This window comes from Hetaerina americana, unplaced genomic scaffold (genome assembly GCF_022747635.1).
Source record: "Hetaerina americana unplaced genomic scaffold, ioHetAmer1.1.p SCAF_7, whole genome shotgun sequence".
NCBI classification, from domain to species: Eukaryota; Metazoa; Arthropoda; class Insecta; order Odonata; family Calopterygidae; genus Hetaerina; species Hetaerina americana.
Genome location: NW_027287316.1, coordinates 10,737,533 through 10,760,029, shown reverse-complemented (window position 1 = coordinate 10,760,029; position 22,497 = coordinate 10,737,533). Strand labels below are relative to the sequence as shown.

General features: G+C 35.9%; 1 protein-coding gene across 1 annotated transcript in view; it reads right to left on the bottom strand.

Moving 5' to 3' along the window:
- Positions 1–360: 360 nt before the first annotated feature.
- The window catches only part of LOC139696747 (sodium-coupled monocarboxylate transporter 1-like), a 56,928-nt gene continuing 34,791 nt past the window's right edge, over positions 361–22,497 (bottom strand). The window contains exons 7-15 of the mRNA XM_071595586.1: positions 21,503–21,657; positions 14,019–14,159; positions 13,815–13,923; positions 9,881–9,990; positions 9,575–9,758; positions 8,039–8,125; positions 7,105–7,295; positions 5,386–5,614; positions 361–837 (exon numbers count right to left, since the gene is read on the bottom strand). Of these exons, the coding sequence (XP_071451687.1) occupies positions 808–837; positions 5,386–5,614; positions 7,105–7,295; positions 8,039–8,125; positions 9,575–9,758; positions 9,881–9,990; positions 13,815–13,923; positions 14,019–14,159; positions 21,503–21,657 (1,236 nt within the window). The 3' untranslated portion in view covers positions 361–807. The remainder of the gene's footprint in view (positions 838–5,385; positions 5,615–7,104; positions 7,296–8,038; positions 8,126–9,574; positions 9,759–9,880; positions 9,991–13,814; positions 13,924–14,018; positions 14,160–21,502; positions 21,658–22,497) is intronic.

Below are 22,497 nucleotides of genomic sequence, written 5' to 3'. Positions count from 1 at the left end.
AGAAAGGATTAAAGAACACCAAACATGTGTAAAAAATAAGAACATAACATCCCTCTTTGCAAAACACCTCATCGAAAGTGATCACAAAAGTGACTTTGTGACAAAAATTATTCATTTTGAAGAAAAAGGTCAAAGGCTCGATGCTTTGGAGCAGTTAGAAATTTTGAAATGTGTCCGTTGGAAAGATGATCTTGCCAACGAAATTTTGTATCCCTCCCACTCCCCACTCCTAGACCTACCACTCTTCTAAATCAAAAATGTAATTCTCTTTTCTTCCCAGCTACATTGTAACCTTTTTTACCCCTCCGACCTCCCTCTCTGACCAACCCCCCCCTCCTATGATCAGAAGGTATATATAGCCAGCGTGCTTCTATGAGGACCACCTGATGATGACGTTCAACGTCGAAACCTGGGTCGTGTGTTTTTTAAATAAAGTGTGTGGAATTACAAAGTCAATTATTTCATTACATTTCAATTGTAAATACCAGAAAATAAATGATACATGACTTGAATAAGTGGTAAAATATCTTTGCACACCAGGCAGCATCATGGGGGTGGTTTAGGAGAGAGTCGGAGCAGCCAAAATTGATCACTTTGTGTACATGAAGTGATGTAAGGCTGAAATTTTCCACTCATTACCAGAGAACTCAGTGAAGTTGGAGGCCTTTGAGGACACTCAAACTCTGCAGAGAATGTGTAACATGAGATGTGTTCAGGAAGTAAAACTTCAATGTCCTTTGAAGAGAAGTGTGATGCACACCAATGACTTTCTTCTCAATCTCTGGGAGCTGATAAGCCATTCTTGCATTATGTGAAATTTTCACTTTTTCCTTCCTCCTACAAAGAAAATGTCAAAGTATAGTGAAAACCCTTTTACAGTTCCATTCAGTGGGTGGGCATTCATCATGGTAGTACCATTCATTATAAGCAAGTATTAGTATTTCATCTCCCCTGAAATGGTCTTCAAAATATAAGCCTTGCAAAGTCCTTCATACAAAAAGATTTATGTGTTTGTGCTTACTTATGTAATTTTCATCTAACTCACTTTTTGCCCAGTCACACTCCAGAACCTTCTTTTGGTGTTCAAGACAACCTATTCCCACTGCCACAACAACAGATACATCAACATGTTAGCAATTGTACGTATAAATCTTTCCCAAAAGGTAACAGCCTCATACTTTCAGGATTATGAAAGTTCAGTCAAGCATGACAATTTAAATTGAAGAAAGACTACCATTTAATGTTAAGCATAAGAAAAAATTCCATTGGAATTGTTGCAGACACTAGTGTTTACCCACTTAATTCAGGTTAAGTACATATGGTGCAATTGCTAAAAGTGCAATTTAAACTGAACTTTAATCGAGGTCTTGAGGGAGTAATTGGGGAAGATATTGAAAGTATTCCACAAGTTAAGGATGCTAATGACTTAAATTCTAGGAGGTTGCCGTAGTATTGTATGTATGACTGTACTACGCAAGCAGTACTTAATACTGTTTGAATATTCATAAAAGGTTTTAAATGTTAAAAAAAGATTAGTGTTTGAGTGTTCATATAATGTCAAATAGATAATTGTAATTGAATCATCTCTTTCATAACACTGAACTGCTATTTGATTCTGACCATTTACAGTTTCCATGAGATATCACTTGTCATTTTTATTACTCCAACAAGCGCACTGGGTTGAATGATATGGGACTTGACTGTCTCAACACTAAGATAGATTGCTGAGTGCAATAATCTAGGTCAACAACATTAAACATATTATTTACTCATTTCATTCATAATTATATTTTCTCTTAAATATTCTCCATTAATATAAATTTTATTGAAATGCACAATAGTCATAATAGATGCATTATGTAGCAAATGTTTGATACAAGGGGATATAAGAAAATTCTAATATCAGTCCCTGAAATATTTAACGTCCATAAAAAGATTTATTCAACATTTTATGAAAATTATTTATGAACAATTATATAGCATTATGTATTAGTTACAGTTTATTGTCTATATAGCATTAAAAATTATCTTTGAATATTATTGAAATGTTGAGTTTATTCTTAAATTTTCATTTCCTTTCATTGTAGTGCCCATGGGTCATACTTCCTGAACACGGCAGCCTCACCTCCTTTTGCCCTTGGATGATTACAATGAAGGCAAAAGTGTATTTAAAGAGTCCCCAATAAAACCTATTCACATCAGCACAAAATACTTCCACTAATTTCAGAACATTAAACTGGTGATGTTTGGCATCACACTTAAAACTCCTGTGAACATCATGGGTGGTATTTGATTACCAAGAAGTAGGAATGTCATCATTCAATCAAGCAGAGGACTATATAGCATCAAAATTACAGTAATATCAACGAAACAATAAGGTCTTCTCATACAGCTACTGCTTTGTTGAGAATAGATTTTAAATTATTTGGCTAAATCATTATGGCAGATCATTTGTAATCCAAAACATTGAAGGGGAGAGTGTCAGCTTATTACTAAAAGCAATGCTTGATTATTGCATCTTGAATTACCTGGTTTTTAAGATCTCATTTTTCCATGGCTTAAAATAAAACTTTCCCCTGTAATTTATGGAAAAAAATTTTTTCTCATTACTCTTGTTACTCCCACCAGTCAGTCATTCCATCCACTATTCAGAAACAATTCATATGGTTGAAAATATTGTCAGCTGTGATCATGCATGCATTTTTTGCAATTCATTATCAGTGATATAGGCACAGGGGGAACAGAAGGGAGCAGTTACCCTGCTCTCCATCTCAAAAGCCTGATTCAAAATATATCACAGAGAACTATTGACTTTTGGCATTAATTTGGGTGGTTACATGTCTTGGCCTGCACAGAGTGCCAAGGATGACTACAGTGTCTCCAGCTTCACCTATAATAACTTCAAGTGAGATCATTCAGAAAATGAAAATCTTCACATTAAAATTTTCATCCAAACCAACAAGATCTAATGTCCTCATATCCATTTCTCTGCTCTAATGACTTCTCCCATATTCCTTTCCACAGTCATCAACACCTTCCCTCCTCTCATTTGCCATCTGATCCTTCCCCTTCCATATCTCCTGCCTCATACAAATATCATTCAATATATCACTCCCATGAGTGATTCCATTACCAACCCTCCAGAATGTACACTAAGGTATGATTTTATGAGATGCAAACTGATAATTTACTTTGCATGCAAACTTGTGCCTTTGTGGAGAGATTTGGTGTGCACCTTACATATTTAATACATATAAAAATACAATTAGAGGAAATTAATTAATACTTCCTGTAGCAGTGAATTCAGCATTTAACAGAAAATACAGTTATTTCCTGGATTTGAGCCTACAAGAGCTGGAGTACCCTGATATTCACAACATACACGTGTGACAGAGTGACTTTTGAAGGTGGGATGGTTTGTTGGATATATACTATATATATATATATATATATATATATATATATATATATATATATATATATATATATATATATATATACACAAATATATAAAAACACAGATGTAGATTTTTAGAATATAGAGACACAAAGAAAGGACACTCACAATTTGTTATTTTACGTTTCGACAGCACGGCTGTCGTCTTCAGAATCAACGTAAACGTAAAATAACAAATTGTGAGAGTCCTTTCTTTGTGTCTCTATATTCTAAAAATCTACATCTGTGTTTTTATATATTTGTGTGTCGCCGAAGAGCATTCCATTTCGAAGACATTTATATATATATATATATATATATATATATATATATATATATATATATATATATATATATATATATATATATATATATATATATATATATATATGCATATATATATATATATATATATATATATATATATATATATATATATATATATATACACAGTAACACACAATATAGAAACACAAAAAAAGAAGAACACTCACACATTGTTCTTCTTCTTTTTTTGTGTTTCTATATTGTGTGTTACTGTGTATTGTACTATTCGGCACTTCCGTGTTACGTCTACGAAAGCGCATATATATATATATATATATATATATATATATATATATATATATATATATATATATATATATGCATATATGTATGTGAAATGAAACTGAAAGATACATTCACACCATACCATACCATAAGTTAGCCATTATCTGATTTGTTTTGGGGTAACTATTACCAGTCTGGTCTGCACAACTCCACATCTCATTCAATTTAGTTCCCAGGATGCAACCAGATGTTAGAGGGGGGCATGTACCCTGACTGCTGTGCTCGAGTGTTTGTATGCCAAAATGGTAAAATAGCATCATGCATATAGAATGTTTCTCGGCACTAATTTAATGTATACTGTTTGCCTAGGGTGTCACAGACCTCATTGTGGCTCTGTGTTGTACCATTCATTATTACTATCCAATGGTAATTATCTTTTGCAAACCTAATTCTCCTTTCTCTCACTGAGAGAATCATGTGGGCAAATAAAGCATACAGCATATACCTTTACCATAAACACTAATCACTTAAATAACAATGGCAAGTATTACAACAAGGAAAGACATGCACCTCTTCCATGAGAATGGTATAAGTATTAATAACTTATGTTTTTTGCTTAGCCCCTTGTAACAAAATTGGCAAATTTATGTACAAAAAATATTATTATAATAAGTATTATTATAATAAATATTATTAAATGCTTCTCAAGTATTAGATTTAATTGTATATATGTATGTGGCTAAATTTTGCCTAAAAATGTTTTTAAACAATCCAAAATAGGTTGATCCTAATCATTCTCCTCAGTCAATAGATGGGGATTTTTATGAGGCATCAAGTTACCTAATATACCTCATTTCTTTACCTGAGAGACCATGTTGAAGATTTATTAACTTAGGAGAAAATGCTAGGAAAGGCTTGGTTACTCTGATTCTTTCTATTAATACAAGGGTAAGTCAATAAATATGTTGCAAGCATAAATAAATAAGATGCAGGAGTGGGAGGTTTTTCATTTGGAGTGCTTGGAGCATTCAACATACAGTCCCAACTTAGTCCCCAGTCATCTGTTTGGGCCCCTAAAAATTCATTTGGGTTGCCAATGTTTTTGAAAATGATGATGCCACTGCCCATAGAGGTTATTCATGCATTGGCTGCAAAATCAAACAGAAGACCTCTTTCCTTCTGGCCGGCTTTCAAGGACTTTTTAAGAGATGAGATAAGTGTCTGTATGTACAGGTTGAATGTGTAGAAAAGTGGAATAAATTTCAGGAAGTTACTTTGATGATTATTTCCTCTATCCAATTTTGTGAATTATTTATTGACTTACCCTCGTACATAAAAAGGTAATACTGGAAAAGTGACTTAGGTGTAAATTTGATCACAAGTAATGATCTCATTACCTTTTCATTTCCTAGTAACTTTATTTCCGTAGGCTCAGGGAGTTTGCTTGAGTCCTTCTTTGGAAGCAGCCGATGACTCACAGAGCAAAGAAGGTTCCTATCAAGTGTGTCAAGATTTTCAAACCCGGTGAAGTATGACACAATGAATCCGACCACAGCCATTGCAAGGAATCCAATCAGTGTGTAGTACAAGTAGGACACTCGGTAGAGCCAGAACACATTATCATGCCTGGAAGTGGAATTTAAAAAGTGAGCAAAGACCATTATCCATGAGCAGATATCCAATTCAAGCAGAATTTATCCTGCCCACATAGTTGATAATAGTACAATTAAGAAATTCATATATTTTCCTAGATTGAAATCAGATCTGATTAGACTAGTTCTAGTGATGGAGAAGGTGGAGTGATGAGCTCAGCTGTCAAGATGAAAGGGAAAGATGAAAGGATACCCCTCTACCTCACAGATCCAATGGTCTTCTTTCTTGAACTCATGACCCATTCTGGAGACTGTGCAACTCTCCTACCTCGTACCAGTCCAAACAAGTTTGTGAAATCCAGCAGAGGATGATAATTCATTCTTAATTAATAGAGGTGAAAATTTTCTTGATTTTTTACCAATTACCCGTGGTGGAAATGAGTTGGGATAGAAGAGTAAATATAAATTTCTCGTGAATGCAGGATGGTTCTCCTCATTGATAAATAAACTGCTTAAGCATATATAGACAGATATTACATTTTTCTATCAATTAATTCCTCAAAAGGCAGATAGGCTATACGTATAGCTATAGATCTCTATCAAATGCTCATGTGGATAAAAAACCATAAATGCAGTTACACAAATATTAGTTAGACACCCAATACTAAGCCCAATGGCATTTGAAATCCACAAATCAGGGCCATAGGGGTTGAATACTGTGATTTTTGCTTTATTACTCTTAACATAGGTATATGGGAAATCATGCATCAACTTCATCATAAAAGACCTTTATTTGTTTTGCTGGCATGAACTTGTAACAATCTGTGGATCCTTAAATTAATTTTCAGAATGACATTAATCTATTTTAATGGGCTACAAGGAGTTTTTACTTGCTTGCTTTGAAGTGGTTTATGGGCTACCCAGATGAAATGCCTGAAATAAGAGTAAACAAAGCCAACCAGCCATTTCAACATCTGCCTTGTACTGGCTCATCGGCCATGGTTTTCTCTCCTTTCCAAATTTATAATGGAAAATACAAAATTACTCAGTCCTTTATCCTATAAAATTAGAGAATTTAATATTCCCGTTCCCTTATCTAACTGGACAATTCAGTCTTGTGTAGTTTATTCATGTTTATGAGTGGTTGATACTTAGTGTCTTGTCGACCACTATTTTTTCTCCACATATTGCAGAGATATTAGTCTAATGAGGACAGTTATATGGTAGCCCAATCATGAATGTATGTGGAAAAAATGTTATGGTACGCATTGTTACTGGCATGCACACTGAGTTAATGTAAAAGATATTGAAATTTCAAGCATGATTAAATGATCTGATATTAGTGTTATAATAAAGTAGCAGGACATGAAAAATATTAACCTGCCATTTATAATTTACATAAAAATACCTCCATAAAACATATGGTGCTATCTATGCTTCCCACTTTCTATTGTATGTTCAGTGCATTCGACCAAAATGTGCTCTAAAATAAAATATACGAAATTAAGAGATTGATAGGCTTACTCTGGTATATGAGTGTTCGTAGGCGTTCCAAAACTCAGGCTTGTGTAATTTATTCCAGCAACATTACTGCATCCTTCAAGAGTCACTGGCTTTATTGGAAAGCGCAGCCATTTCTTGGCTATGGACATCTGAGCTCCAATTGACACCCATGCAGCAACTATGAATCCTGCAATCCCACCAACAAGGGCCCCCTGGAATAATGAAAATCCTGGGGGTGAGTGACAAGCATGCCGGTGGCTAAAGGACATTGCCGTCCATGAAAGTTAATTAAGTGATAGAATTCAGGATTGAAGATGAAATCCTTTATTTGTAGATAACACAAGGCATGAATTTATTACTGAAATGGTGAGACACTCAAGAATAGATTGGAACTGGCATTGCAAATATTGGGAAATGCCTACCTATCCCAGTATATAAATTGTCATCAACATCTTTAAGCATGGAAGCACAAATTCATCATCCATTTATATGTAACATACCAATGAAGGAAGTAGAAGAAATATTAATATTGAGCTAAGAACAACACTGACTCTGCTCTGCTTTTGAGAAACACAACTTTGATGTCAATTTTATTTCAGGATAAGCAATTAAATGCAAAATTATGCAATGAATTAAATGAGCAAAAAAATATTATGGCCCTGGGTTGAGGAAAGGGATTAGAAGGAAGAGAGGACTCATTTGGCAGGTACTCAAATGGACAGATGCACAAGTGATATAAAAATTGGCTGAGGCAGAATCCAGGATCATATATAAACAGATATAAATGGATTCTTACATACTATCAGTATGTTCTGATTCTTACCAAAAACTATTTGTTTCTAAATATTAAAAAAAATATTAATTAATTATCAGATATGAGAAATATGCCATTGTGAATTGTCCTATTCTTAACAATTACCACTTATGTGACTATTATTTTATTACTAAAACCAACCTTGGCATTCATCCATGGTGTAAGCAATCCTAGCACAAAAATGCCCAATGACGGACCTGCTGAAATTCCTGAGAGACTCCTGCTGACCTGAGGTTGAAATTTGTTCATCGTAAGTATTTCTAAGAAAGATAAACAATAAAGACATGATCCAAATCTCTGCAATTGAAGAAGACAGTAAAAGAAAATTTATATGCATGAATGTAAACATTTGCACATATAAGAATAAATCAATTTGGAACATGATTTAAGGTTTAATATTCTGCTTTATTACTAACATCTTTGAGGATAAACTCATTAGTAAATGAATAACTGTAGCCAACAAAACAACTGTAGCATCAGCCATACAAATTTGGGATGTTATTTTAAAAACATCAGTATGAAGTTTCCTTCCCTTAACTATCAACATCTCTGATCTGACATAATTCCCTTTTTGCCAAGGTATTGGTCACTTTTGGTATCATGTTTCTCCCTCAAAAGCATATGAGACACCTTGTTCTCATCATATTGTGCAATGTGTAACTTGGGTGGTTGCCCTCAATTGTACTTATCATTCCAGAGTTGTCTCCCTATCAGAGGATGGTTCTAATTGGACACAGAAAATTATTTTGCTATTTTAATAAATGAAGTAATGGGCAAAAAATACTTAGGAGGAGAATGATATTTCAAGGAGGAGAGTGTCACAGCTTGAATTTAAATTTGACTATTTAAAACAATTTTCTAGGAAGTGTATGTTGTGAAATAAAGTTCAGAAGAGGAGAACATGAAAAACTATGCAAATATTTAAATATTTACAATGAAACATTAATTAAAATTATGGTTATTGTTATCAAATTAAAGATAAAGCATTGATCCAATCACATGTGGAGGATACATTTTTAAATAAAAGCAAGCATTTTTTCATTGATCGAAGATTGTTGGATGCTCTGAAGGCCATGGAAGTTCTCACATGAAAAACACTGACAATAGCTGATATTGTTTTGGGGGCAAGACAGTTAACATTTATGTTCATAAGTAAGATATGAGTATGAAAGTACTTTTTGATGATTAATCCTAAATGTATTCATTTATAATAAATTAGGATTCAAAGAAACCTGGTTGAACATGTTTAACTTTCAATTGATTTTGGATAACACCGATAAAATGTGTAGGAATGGTATTGTGAAACATTAAAAAAGAAGGGAGGAGGAAGTAAAATTATTGCTGTAACAGGGCCTTGACACTGAAAGAATAATAAACAGTTGATGAAAATACATAATAAGAGCAGGAATGGAGTTTGAAGAGATAAATGCAAACATGAGTGTGATACCAATGAACTGTTGTGTAATGAATTGCTATTGGTTGGTATGTGATGCCATTAGTGGAACAAATATGTCATTTGCATTAACTCAATGTTCAAATGCCTACATTTTCTAAGCATTTGAGAGGTGAAGAGGTGCCTGAAAAGTTCAATTGAGGGGTTACTGAAAATTTTCATAAAAACTTTTCAATAATAAAGTATGTAGGTACATAGAGAAATATCAATTGGTGATCAGTCACCTGAATGATGGCACCAAGCCTGTCGACCACCATGACAAGGGCAGTGCAGATGATCCCCAGTACTAGCACCACAAACTTCATTGTTGTACTCGCTTGACCCTCCGACATCTTTACTCCGGTCCAAGGTTTAATGAAGTCTTCCAAAATCATGGCTGTAGCAGCATTCAGTAAGGTAGACATGGAACTGCACCAGAGTAGAATTTTAAAAGATTAGAATCAGATTACATTCATTCCGATGCACAATTCACACAAGCAGGACATCTTATTTATAATCTAATGCTCTCTCCCTCTCCCCCTGCCTCTCACCTTAAAGATGCACTAAATATTCCAGCAATGAACAGCCCTGGAAGACCTGGGATTTTATTGCCAAATTGCATAACAAGATAAGGAAGGATCTGGTCAGATTTGCGGATTTTCTGGAAACAAAAACAAAAAAGAACATTTTTGAATTATACTATATATTAAAAACAATACTTGGCACTGGTAATAATAACCATTAAAAATACATATTTTATGGAGTAAAGGGTTAAATATTCAATTAGAAAGCACAGCCCAAACAATAACATAATATAAGATGTGATAACCTCCGAGTACAAATGATAAACCCTCTGTCAAAAAGTGACCCAAATACATAACAGCCTCTTAGCTTTTGAATAGATATTACCAATAAATACTATATTAAAAAGAAATATGAGTAAATTTATCAGTAAAGCAAAAGAAACTAGCTTTAACATCCAGTCCTATGGAGTGTAGAAATTTGTGAATGCCACAAGTGCCACAGATCTGATGCTATGACAAAAGAGTTGGTAGTACTGGAATTTCACTTTTCTATACCATACTCAAAGCAATCAATTATGAAAGCTTAACTGGTTGGTGGCAAGGGAAACATTTTGAAATACATATAAATCGCAATGCCACATTCTGTGCATTGTAAGAGAAAAAATCAAGAAAAAGAAGAAACAATGATTAGGTTTGTAAGTAGAGAAATTATTATAAAAGTTTTTGGTTTTCATAGTTTATTTTAATGGCTCTAGCCATTCCTTCACACTAAATCGATGGATTTAGTGTGAAGGAATGATAGGAAAGAATCACTGTTCTGAAGTGAATGAATACTACAAACACACACAAAAAACCTATTTTTTTTGAGCACTTGAAATATTTCTTTCATTTGATAATTTTGAGTTTTAACTGAAATTTATTAATCTAATGAGCAAGAATGTATGTAACATGAAATACCAATACATTTGGTGACTGGTTTATTCTTTAATTTATAAATATAGTTTTATATATACAGGATGATAAATATAGATTTCTAATACATGATTGCTAGAAGTGTAGCCTCAAGAGTGAACATCATATTCAAGAGGATAAAGCAGAGAGGATGAGATGTAGAGTATTTAAAAAGAATGGGAGTAAATAAGATATAGAGCACTTTAAGAGAACAAAAAGAAAGTAAAATCAGTAGATCCCAGAGAAAATCAAGAGTGAGGAAAGGGAGCTGGATGCAATAGATGAAAAAAGGGAATATACTAAAAAAGGGATAGCAAAATTGACATATGACACTATAGGAAAATTAAATACGAAGAGGACAAGGAAAAATTGGTTTACTGATGCGATTAGAAAGATTAATGAAGGAAGAAAATGGATGAATGTGAACACAGAGTAAGGTAAAGGGAAGCACCAAAAATTGAATAATAAAGTGAGGCAGGAGACTAGTAGAGGTGAAACTAGAAGATTGGTTGAAGACACTGTGAGAGGACATGGACTGTTTACAAAGGAAGGGTAATTTAAGTGTGCTATACAGGAAGGTGAAACCTGCCGTAACTTAAGGGTTCATGGAAGTGTTACAGGAAGAATTTTATGGACTAATTTCTAGCATTTATGAGGCAGCAGGAACTTGAATGGAAGATTTTGTCGGTTAGTTCCCATTCCCATTTCTAAATCCAAAAAGTGAAAAGCAGCCTGAAGTGAGATGATACTCATATCTAAAACAATTGAACAGTTTTGATTTCACTTGAAGCAAACACTGTAATTGGGATAATCAATGAATAGATAGAGAGGAGGGTAAATTATTACTTGAGGGATGATAAGTTTGGGGCCAAAAAGGGGAGAACACTCATTATTCCAGAGCAATAATGTGGTCACTAATAGGGAGGAACATCGAGGGCAATCAAGTAGGTATTTTATTTGCTAGAGTAAATTTGGTAGAATTAATGAATATATTGAAAAAAATATAGGAGTAGATTGGAAGGATAGGTGGCTTATCCCCAACCTGTACATATTTCAGACTGCTCAGGTACATGTAGCGGATGAAGAGTCAGAATGAACAATGCTGAAGAGGGGAGTAAAGGCAGGGATGTCCACTTTTTGTTCTTTTTGACATGTATGCTAATGAAGTGGTAACTTGGCAAATGAGACATAGGAAGGGCCGGTGGAAAGAGTTAGGGAATAGGTAGGGAACCCATAAGGTCAGTTAGCTTTGCAGATGATCAACCTTTAGTTAGTTAGTCAGCCAAGGGGTTGAAGTCATTGCTGGGCACATTAGAAAATCAATTTAACAGATATGGGATGAGGATTAATGCAAATAAAACACATAAATATAGTGATGTGATTTTCCAGAATAAGGAAAGATGAAGTAAATATTAAAAAAGGAGTTCATAAACTGCAGTAGGAGGAACAGCTGCATATTTCAGGAGTTTTTGGACAAGGATGTTCAAAGTAGTACGGACATAAGGAGAAGAATTGCATAAGGCAAAGATTCTTTCACAAAAAGAAGAGAACCAATGGCATGGATGTTGAGTAAGGATGCCAAGAAAAGAGTTATTAAAACTTACACATACAGCATGGTTTTGGACTCCATGAATTAGGTGAAGTTGATTGTGACAATTTTTAATAAACAAATTACTAGTACATGGTTACTAATTACAATAAAGGTAGGTTTTGAATACTTAAAAACTACTACAACATATGGGCATTTCCCAGCCTAAATTCTTGTTTTCCTTTATTATTTCCTTCTTCCATTCGCCATACTTAATGCCATCCTTCATGTTATCCAAAAAGCTCATTCCTTTCATTCTTTTTCAGCTCATTAAACATAACACTTCCATTGATATTTCATTGGCATTTAATTGCACTTAAATGCTCTCTCCATCCACCTGTTTAGTTTTTTTAAATATTTTCCTAAAGCTAACTTTCTCCCTTTGTTGACCATATTTAGAAACCCAAGCATTTGTATTTCTCTCCTCCCAATTTATTTTTTCTGTTCCCCACCCCACCAATACCTCAAAAGCCTCCCATATGTGCTCATCTTGCTTCAAAAACCATGCTTCCAATCACAACAGTCTATTTCACAAAGAATTAAAAACCTCACTAATTCAATGGAACTACTGTATCATTGTCCGCATCAATTCCACTGTCTCTATATATCTAAACCAGCCAGCCAGATCCTAACAGCATGGAAGAAGCTGTTATTCCATCTTCCCTGATTCTCACTAAGTTCCATTACTAAACCTCCAGTCTATTTCCATTTGGTCTGCATAGTTTTATCTTTGATTCATTCCTCTGTACAATCATCTAATATACAGCTTGTACATATTTTACAGTCCCTAAAATATCTCCATGTCCTCATATTGCTCTTTCTATCATGTTTCCTTGGCTGTATTGGTTTTCAGAATTAGTTATTTTTTAGTAACAATTCTGGAGCATGTTATCCCAGTGATTAACATTGGGAAGTATTCTCATAAGAGAAGTGAATCAAATTACGTACTAATAAGTGAGAAACATATTAATCCTCAAAATCAGAATACAAGGAAGGAAATATGAGTTTTGAAGTCCATGATAAAATGCAGCAGAATTAAAAGTCTATTGTACCCTAAAAAAGACTGACCACACAAGAAATGAACTGTACTTAACTGTACCATTGCATGACATTTATTCGAATGAGTTTTAAAGAATGGTGCAAATAATCCATTAGCATAAGAACTTTCATAGTTCACAACTTTTCAGGAAACTCAGTTTTTCACCATACCTACAATGTTCATTGAAGAAGGAATAATATATTTTTTTCATGACAGCCCAAAGATGACCTACTATGAATGAAATTTCGCTGAAAGATTAAAAGCGAAAGCGTTTATCAAATTGACTTACTTTGCATAGCCAAAATGTTTATAGCATGGGTTAAAGAAGTTGATAAATAATGAGTAGACGTTGCTATAGAATATGTATATCTGCATGGACTTGCCTTAGATTTCACAGGATCACAGTCATGATGATTGGCATAGATCACCATTCCGGTGTAAATAAACAGAATTACAAAGCATGAGATTCCCACGGCTAAACTCAGCACCGCCCTGAGGATTAATTTTCAAAAATAGATGCTTAAATACATGAAGAGTACAACTGCACAGATATCAGCTGAATGAGCGGATCGCCGATTGCACGTTACCTTCGCGCCTTCTGAAGTGTGGGAAGGGCCAGGCATCGCTGGAGGATCGCCTGCGACGCGGCGCAGTGTGACAGCCACATGAAGAAGTTGCCGATGAACACCGTCCAGAAGGTGTGGCGGACCAGAGGATTCAAATCCATGCTACGGAGCAAAGGAGGAAAATGTAAACCAATCGGCGAAAAAACGGACGTGCAGAGGGAAATAATGATTGATTGTTATTAATGATAGTCTACCGTTTAAGGTCTGTTTTGGATGGGCACACTGGCGAATCGCGGCCACATTTCAATGCTTCACTTAACACGAGGTAACGTGACACCCTACTCTACAGTGAACCCTTCTTCGATTCCGTATATTTTCTTGCCTTTATCCATGGATAATTTTTCTCCCCTTATTTCTCCTGCCTGATGTTCTCTCCTCTAACAAAATCTTAACATGATATCGCTAATCTAAATGCCACGCAACCCATCTGTCTTGCCTCTTTTGTGTGTCTCTCGACAACCCTATCTCCTTCCCTATAATTCCTAGTACTTTCTCGTTAGTTTTTCTTTTTGTCCACTTTATCTTATCCATTATTCCTCTCACTCACATCTCAAAAGTCTAAATCACTCAAGGGAAGAAATGAAATGCATAGAAAATTCCATTTGATTATAATTTCCATTTATTTTAACGTTGGTAAAGAAATATTTAGGAGATGTATGCACTACCAACAAATAAAATAACATTTTTGAAATGCATGGTTGGAAAATGATGAGGAAAAAGTAATTCTCGTGTCTGGTTACCTTTTCCAACGATTCTGTCTCCGTTACACAGAGTGTAGTAACTCTAGTTTCTTCAACGTTTTCTTTTTAAAACTTCACAGGGAAATCTACCCTGTGCATGAATTTCTCTAGTTGAGAGGATATGTGCACTTTACCAAAGGAAATCGACAAAAGTGAAATCAGACTAGAACTGACTTTTCACAGGTGATATATCGTGAACGTAAAACGGATTAATAAATGTATATCCATCATGGGACGTACGTATACATTCAATGAGGACACCTCAAAGTATTCAAACGCTTCAATGTGTCCACCGTGAAGTATTTGACTCAGGAAGGTGATGTTGGATATAGTAAAACGGAAGAGTGGTAAATTTCGTGTGATACACGTGAAATAGGCAGTATTTTGGTTTAAGAAGAAAGCGATTGAATGGATTTGTCCGAATTGCTGGGTGATTGTGTCGAATGCAAGAAGCTGGTGACATTTCCTTTCTCTTTCTCTTCTCTCTCCGCTCTCCTCGAGTGTTCTTTCATGTAGACTTTCTCTCTACGCCCATTCGTTCACGCATTCATAATTTTGTCTTTACTTCTTCTTTGCGAGTGGTAATTCATTGTCGTGTTGAGGAGAGACGCCAGAGTGTTCATTATGAATTTACCACGGAATTCATCGACCTCAGCACCTCAAGGCATATTTGATTCTTCGCCCGTAGGCGGCATCACATCATGATACATCGTGATGGCTCCCTTAACATTAATTCCCTTTGCTGATAATCGGGAAAATAATTATTTGCAAACTAATTACTTAAGGAACGAAAATAAAAAATAAACTAAAAAAGAAAATAAAAGAAAATAAAAAGCGTTATTAAACAAGAATTACCGAATTTTTTAAATCAAATAATAATACGGCTATTAAAGAAATCATTATTTCCAAATAATTCGTTACTGGAGCAACATGGTAACTAAAACACGAGCATTGTCATAGATGGCAGAGGAATGCAGCGACTGACAGCAATTTGGGAGCTTTCTCTATAATTCAAACAACTCAGGTCTATATTCACTATAATACAGGTTAACACATGAATAGAGGATGAAAATTAAGCGAAATGTATGTATTCGAAAACCACTGGGATTAATTTTATTGATTTATAGTGCATATTTTGCATCCTCGTTAATTCGGTTAGCTCAGTCAATGATTGCTATCAGATGTACGAGGTCTGTTCAAAAACTATCACGACTAATGTGTTTAAAAAAATTATTTATTTATTCATGAATATCTATTTTGTCCCCTTCAAAGTAATCCCCATTACATATTATACCCTTGTGCCAACGTTTTTACAATCCTCGAAGCACTTCAAATAATCATTTTTTGTGATCTTGTCCAGCTCCTCCTTCGATGCAGTATCTATCTCGTCAATCGTAGCGTAGCGTCGTCCTTTCATGGGCCTCTTCAGTTTCGGGAGCAAGAAAAAGTCGCTAAGGGCCAGATCTGGGGAATACGGTGGCTGCGGCATCATTGGTGTGCTATTTTTGGCCAAAAATTCGCGCGCAAGTAACGATAAGTGAGCAGGGGCGTTGTCATGGTGCAAAAGATAATTTTTGTTCTTCCACAAATCCGGGCGTTTGTGGCGGATTGCTTCGCGCTAACTTGCAGATAATATTCCTTATATACCGTTCTACCCTGTGGCACGAACTCATGATGCGCCACGCCCCTGCAATCGAAGAAAACTGTAAGCAAAACGGAATGCGTCCGCGCACTTAATTTCGTTTTTCACACAAAATTTTATGCAGATTCTTTGATCCATATTTTGGAACAGGCGCACATCGAGGCAAAGCCAAAACACGTCCCAGCAAAACAGCTGTCAAAAATTAACGGAACATTCAAAATGGCCGTTCTTTTCGGCATAAGGGAGAGACATAAGTACCATACATAACACCACAAAATAATCAAATATCAAACATACTTAACTCGCGAAAATTCAAAATCCGCGATACTTTTTGAACAGACCTAATATGCGGTAGTACTTAATTTAGGGAATAAGATCCTAAAGCGTAAACAACCCGCGGTACTGTAATAAATTAAGTGTTGCGTATACTACAGGATACAACTCCAACGTGCTTGGAATCCACGCGCACAGTTCGCTTCATCACCTGACTCACGCACGCTATCAAACCACAGACGTTTCCATTCTGCATTGGAAACAATAAAAATATCAACAAACGATAGAAAAACTACAATCATAGTTTTACCCAGCTATTATTCTCATCAAAACCATTGATTGACTGGGGCTTTCGAGTTACCGATGCAAATTAATTGAAATGTAACTTCAAACGAAATTTCTACTCTCCAATCACTTTGGACTCTCGTAAATTGCTATCTGGCAAGGACGCTAAGCAGTTTGGCAAAAGAGGAGAGTTTGTAATGTCAGAGGAGGTTTGCTTCTGCGCACGAGGGGTACTTGCCTTCCTTTCCAATCAAAAGTAGGAATAAACATGGACAGTCATTAGAAAGCCGGGAGTCACTCACGTGAAAGCAATCATAATTCATTAAGTTATTTTCATTAGAGTGAGATCATCATCACAAATGTTTATCTTCATTACTTCGAATTTAAAGATCTAAAATTACTGCTAAGGCCCTGTTTATGCTTGAAATTGTCTTTTGAGAAGACTGTCTTCATTCATTCGTTAAAGTAACAATTTTATAATTTTGGTGAAATATCTATGAAAAACTGGTAAAAGATCTCTGTTATATTTTCTAGGAACGTGCATCGCGGTAAGAATCTTATATTTCTCCATTTCCGTTGCCATTGCGATGGCTGATCAATAAGGAATAATCATGCAATTTTTTATGAGCAAGAATTTAATTGTTTTATATTGTAAGCTTGATGTTCAGTGTATGTGTTGCACATTGCTTATTGATTTGATTTCAATATTATACTGGCGAATGTCACTGATTGAAACAGATTCAACCAACGTCTCCCACCGTTACCTATTCCAGCTTCTGGAAATGAAAAATGCTTTTCACGAAGGAGTTTCTTCCCATTGGGGTACAAGAAAAATGAGCCTAGGTTCGGATCAATGGGAGAATGCAAAACACACTTAACATTGATTTTTGCAAGATATCCAGAGACCACATTTGCGATGTGCAACTGTCCATCATCGTGGTGCACCATCTGCCCTGTCGCGTTGGAATGTTGTCATATGTGATTGAGGTGGTCCTGAAAAATTTTCAGTGCATTCAATGTGAATCTGTTCTTACGTTTCTTACGTATTCATGCATTGAATTATGAATTGAATACCATTCACAGCAGAAGTCACAACTTTGGCTTTCCTTGGTGCTGGTGATACCGGAGATTTCCACAAAGAGCTTTGTTGTTTCCTCTCATGATAAAAATAAGTTAGCCAAGTTTCATCTGTTGTTATAAACTTTGAAAGATACTACTTATCTTCCTGTAACATGAATTTAAACCGCAGAAACACATGCGCGCAAACTCCCTGTGGTTCGGGTATCAGAAGTTTCAAAACCCACCGCGCATAAACACGTCTCATATGTCAGTTCTCTTGTTACCGTGGTTGTGTTAATGGTTGGGCGGACTCATCGGTCAACATTTTTAGAGTGCTTTTAGCCTTATTTGGTGGTCTTTATTACAGTGGCAGCAGTAATTTTAATGTTTACTTACGTAAGTGTTTTCACTGGAGCTCCGAATCAACCTTCCTCGGTTGAAAAAACTGTTTGTCTCCTGTCTTTAAATATTTAAAACCACCGTCTAGCTATACATACTATCGGAAATAAACTGCTCTCTTGAAGTTATCTGTAATATTAACTAGGCCTAAGTGGATGTGCTATGTATTATAAGTTAAGGCAGTATTTCAATGCAGCTTCCCTCGCGATACATCTATCGTTTCCGTGGGCAAACTGAATGTGAATGTATTTCAAATTGCAGCGGCTGTAGCGGACGCAATACCAGAATCAAATCAACTAAACTTGTGCCATACATACATTACAAATGAAACTACTAATATAATTTAATATTAATTTTTTTACAATGAGCTATGAAAAGAAATATGTAAGACCACTCTTCGAGTTCATACGATTGAATAACACGGCGCCAAAATATTAACAAAATCGTGTTACAGAGTTGTTCATTATGCAATTATTACATTTTGTAAGGTGTCAATCCTATATAGCCAAGAGTGAGGAATAAGTATTTGATTTGGCCATTTGACCACGGACAATACTTCGTTACTCTTGTTTCCTCCGTTGTCAAATTCTAACTCCCGTTGATGGTCGCCTAATTGACCGAAACATCAGTGTGCAGTTCTTAAAAATCAAAATTTGCTCCAGGATCGACAACTCGAAAACAGACCGCTAATTGTTCATACCATCTCTCATTTTTTAATAATTAATGTAAAAATGGTATTCCAGCATTACTGTTACAATCGACTGAACTGCTTGAGATACTAAAAATAATATTCGATAAACAGATTTTCATTACCACACCATCGCTGTCGATGAAAACTGACTTTTTCAAAACCTGGATTTTTTTTGCTCTAGAAGTGATTGAGCGAATATACCACCCATTTAGGTAACTCACGGTGTGTATTTTTGGTGAGCATACAGTAGAGAGCTAGCTAATTCACAAGGTCAAGGGGTGACCAGGTGGGATAGGCTTGGTCACTGATTTACGTTCTTCAGTGTATAATTATAGACCGCCAACATAGGGGTACCTGGACATCAGGAAATTCTCTCGCGGTGGGAGGGGATCAGAGGGGAGAGGAGGGGGGACATTACACACATAAAGAATAAACTTCTACTTGTGGAGTAAAAAACCGTGGTGTTTCTTTTACGTGTTTGGGTGACCCTTGCCCTAAAGTTCAGCAATATAAATCATAGGCGGATGTTTATGGAATAGAAAGAGCTTGAAACGGGCAATCCTGCTGAAATCGCATCTGCGGATTTTTGTCGAGTAAAGAAAGCTTTCATTGCACGAATAAGCGTTCATAAAGAAAATATTAATAAAACAAATTGAAGAGGAAATTTCATTTAACGCTTCCCCGCAATGAAGAATACCTCTTCCCAGAAAAAATACAGAGCAAAAAAATAACCAGTACCTCGACGGTAATAAATTAAATTGAAATAGCGGGAAGAGGAGAGAGGATTAATGGAAGGAATTCAAAGGAGGCAGGGTAGATGGAGACAGAATTTTAATTGGCGATCGAATGTTGAAGACTATGATATGTGAAGGGAAAACGTTTTTCAAGCAAGGAAGGTGTAGGAATAGGATAGAGATGTTTGAGAAAATGAAGTGAGGAAAGAGAAAGAAGCATACGAAGATGAAGAAGGGTTTATTTTAGTGTGGGGTGACATTGGGGTGGGGTGCATGTGTCCACCTAAATCCTACCTTGAACGGTAGGCTAACAAACATACTGGAACTATTTAGATTACGCGTATATTTCCACTTTTCCATACTCTCATCCACCATTTAGTATTTTATGATAAATAATTCCACTCCTTCCTGCTTAAAAAGCTCTGGGAACACTCTATTTCAATCGGAGACAGGACTTTTAAAAATTTTTCGAGAGTTCTTCGTAAAATTTAAGGCACTTTCTCTGAAAATGCTGCCTTTATGGAGTAGATATAATTTTTATCTGGATATATACCGTGCAAGAACTTCTAATTCTATGTCGTGAACATTTATTTTCGTAATAGCAGTGAATTATTGCTTAAGGAAATTCATTGTATCGTGACGCTTCCAGATGAATAATTTGTTTTTGTGCGATTATTTAATTGCATTCCCCGTGAAAGTGGTGTACCAATACATAGATTTGAAACAATGAATACATATCATATACTTTTCTTCCAGAGACACTCGAGATATTGGTACCCTTAACATTTACAAAGAAGTGATAAACAGCACCTCAAATTACAAGTACGAGGGTCATCCGGAAAGTAGTACCCGTTCGTGAATTAAAGACACAAAAGTAAATATTAACAAACATAAAAAATTTTATTTGAAAGAGGATACTTTAAACTACTTCTCAACATAATCTCCAAGCAAATTAAGGCATTTGTCATAACGTGTGACAAGTTTCTGTATTCCTGCTGCATAGTCCTTCGCCGCCAGCTCATTGAGATACGCGAGGGACCCATCTTGCACAAATTTTTGCATAATGCAGATGGTGTTTAACAATTTCATGAACAATTGTTCGAGAAACATTGGGAAAATGCTCACAGATGTCATCAATTGTGACGCGCCGATCGTTCCTCACGAATTCGTCAACTGAGCTCACCAGTTGGTCTGTAATGACAGACGGTCTCCCCGAACGCTCATCGTCGTGTGTGTTCCCCCTCCCCATGTTGAAGTTGCGACACCACCGCCGAGCAGACGACTCGTCCATTACATTGTCTCCATACACCTCCTTTAATTGGCGATGAATATCACATGGGCGAACGTTTCTTGCATTGAGGAATTTAATCACTGCCCTCACTTCACAACTGGCGGCGTTCTCAATTTTTTTAAACATTGTAAACAATCACAGAAACAACACAGGCAATGCTAGCGTCACGCAACTTGGCTCAGAGAAGGCAGACAAGCCACTGAAGCTATCTGACCTCGTCCAGCGGCTACTCGCGTCGTCAGCACTTCATGCGGCACGAACGGGTACTACTTTCCGGATGACCCTCGTACTAAGCATACTCAATGGAGGAAGAAATGTTTAAAGTACTCACTTGAAGAACTCGAGGCGTCCGCTTTGGTAGCTTTTTTCGAACACGTTGGCCACACTGCCCGCGCCAATCGTGCCCATCACGCAGACCATCACCACGCCTGCCAACATGCTGAACGACTGCACCGTATCCGCCCACACGACCGCCTTCAGACCTCCCTGCAACAGAGCCACCGCGAGGATCGTGAGGAATCGTGCCCCCCAAAAAATTGCTCCCCCAAAAAAGTGATCTTCCCCGAAAAAAGACCCCAAAAGCGAGAGGGCCATACATTCAAAGCCTTCTGTTTCACTATCAGGTATTATATGGATGGAAAGGGACCTTATCTAAAACTCTATTCAGACCTATTGGGTAGTTTCACCACGTATTGCGTAAGAAAATTAAGGGTACTTTTGCAACAGCTGTAAAGATAAATGACAGTGTAAAGTGAAAGGTAAATCATCACGGTCAGATTACTTTTACGAAAGCAAACACTCCCTTATACTCGCTGTGCAAGGTTTGCTCCCATGCATTGGATGACTGAGAGTAGGTTTTTAGTGATTGCTGCGCCTTAAAATGATATCTGCCTCCATAGGGATACATGCCCATATAAATAAATAAATATATATATATATATATATATATACACATATATATACATACATTTATATATATTATATTATTTCGTCGAAGTAACACGGAAGCGTTGTATAAAAAACTTGGACAGCAACAAACAATATAAGAACACATAAAAAGAACACTCACACGTTATTTCTTAATAATTTTGACGGAATTTATCTCCGTCTTCCTCGGAAGAAACAATAGTACTGAGATATATATATATATATATATATATATATATATATATATATATATATATATATATATATATATATGTATATATATTTATCTACCTTTCGTCTGGCTCCTAACCTTCAACCTATCTCGCATGGGTGACCCTACCAAGAGCAATTATTATTACTCCCGCCAGCACAGCTCCACGTCAAGGTTGTAGTGCGGGG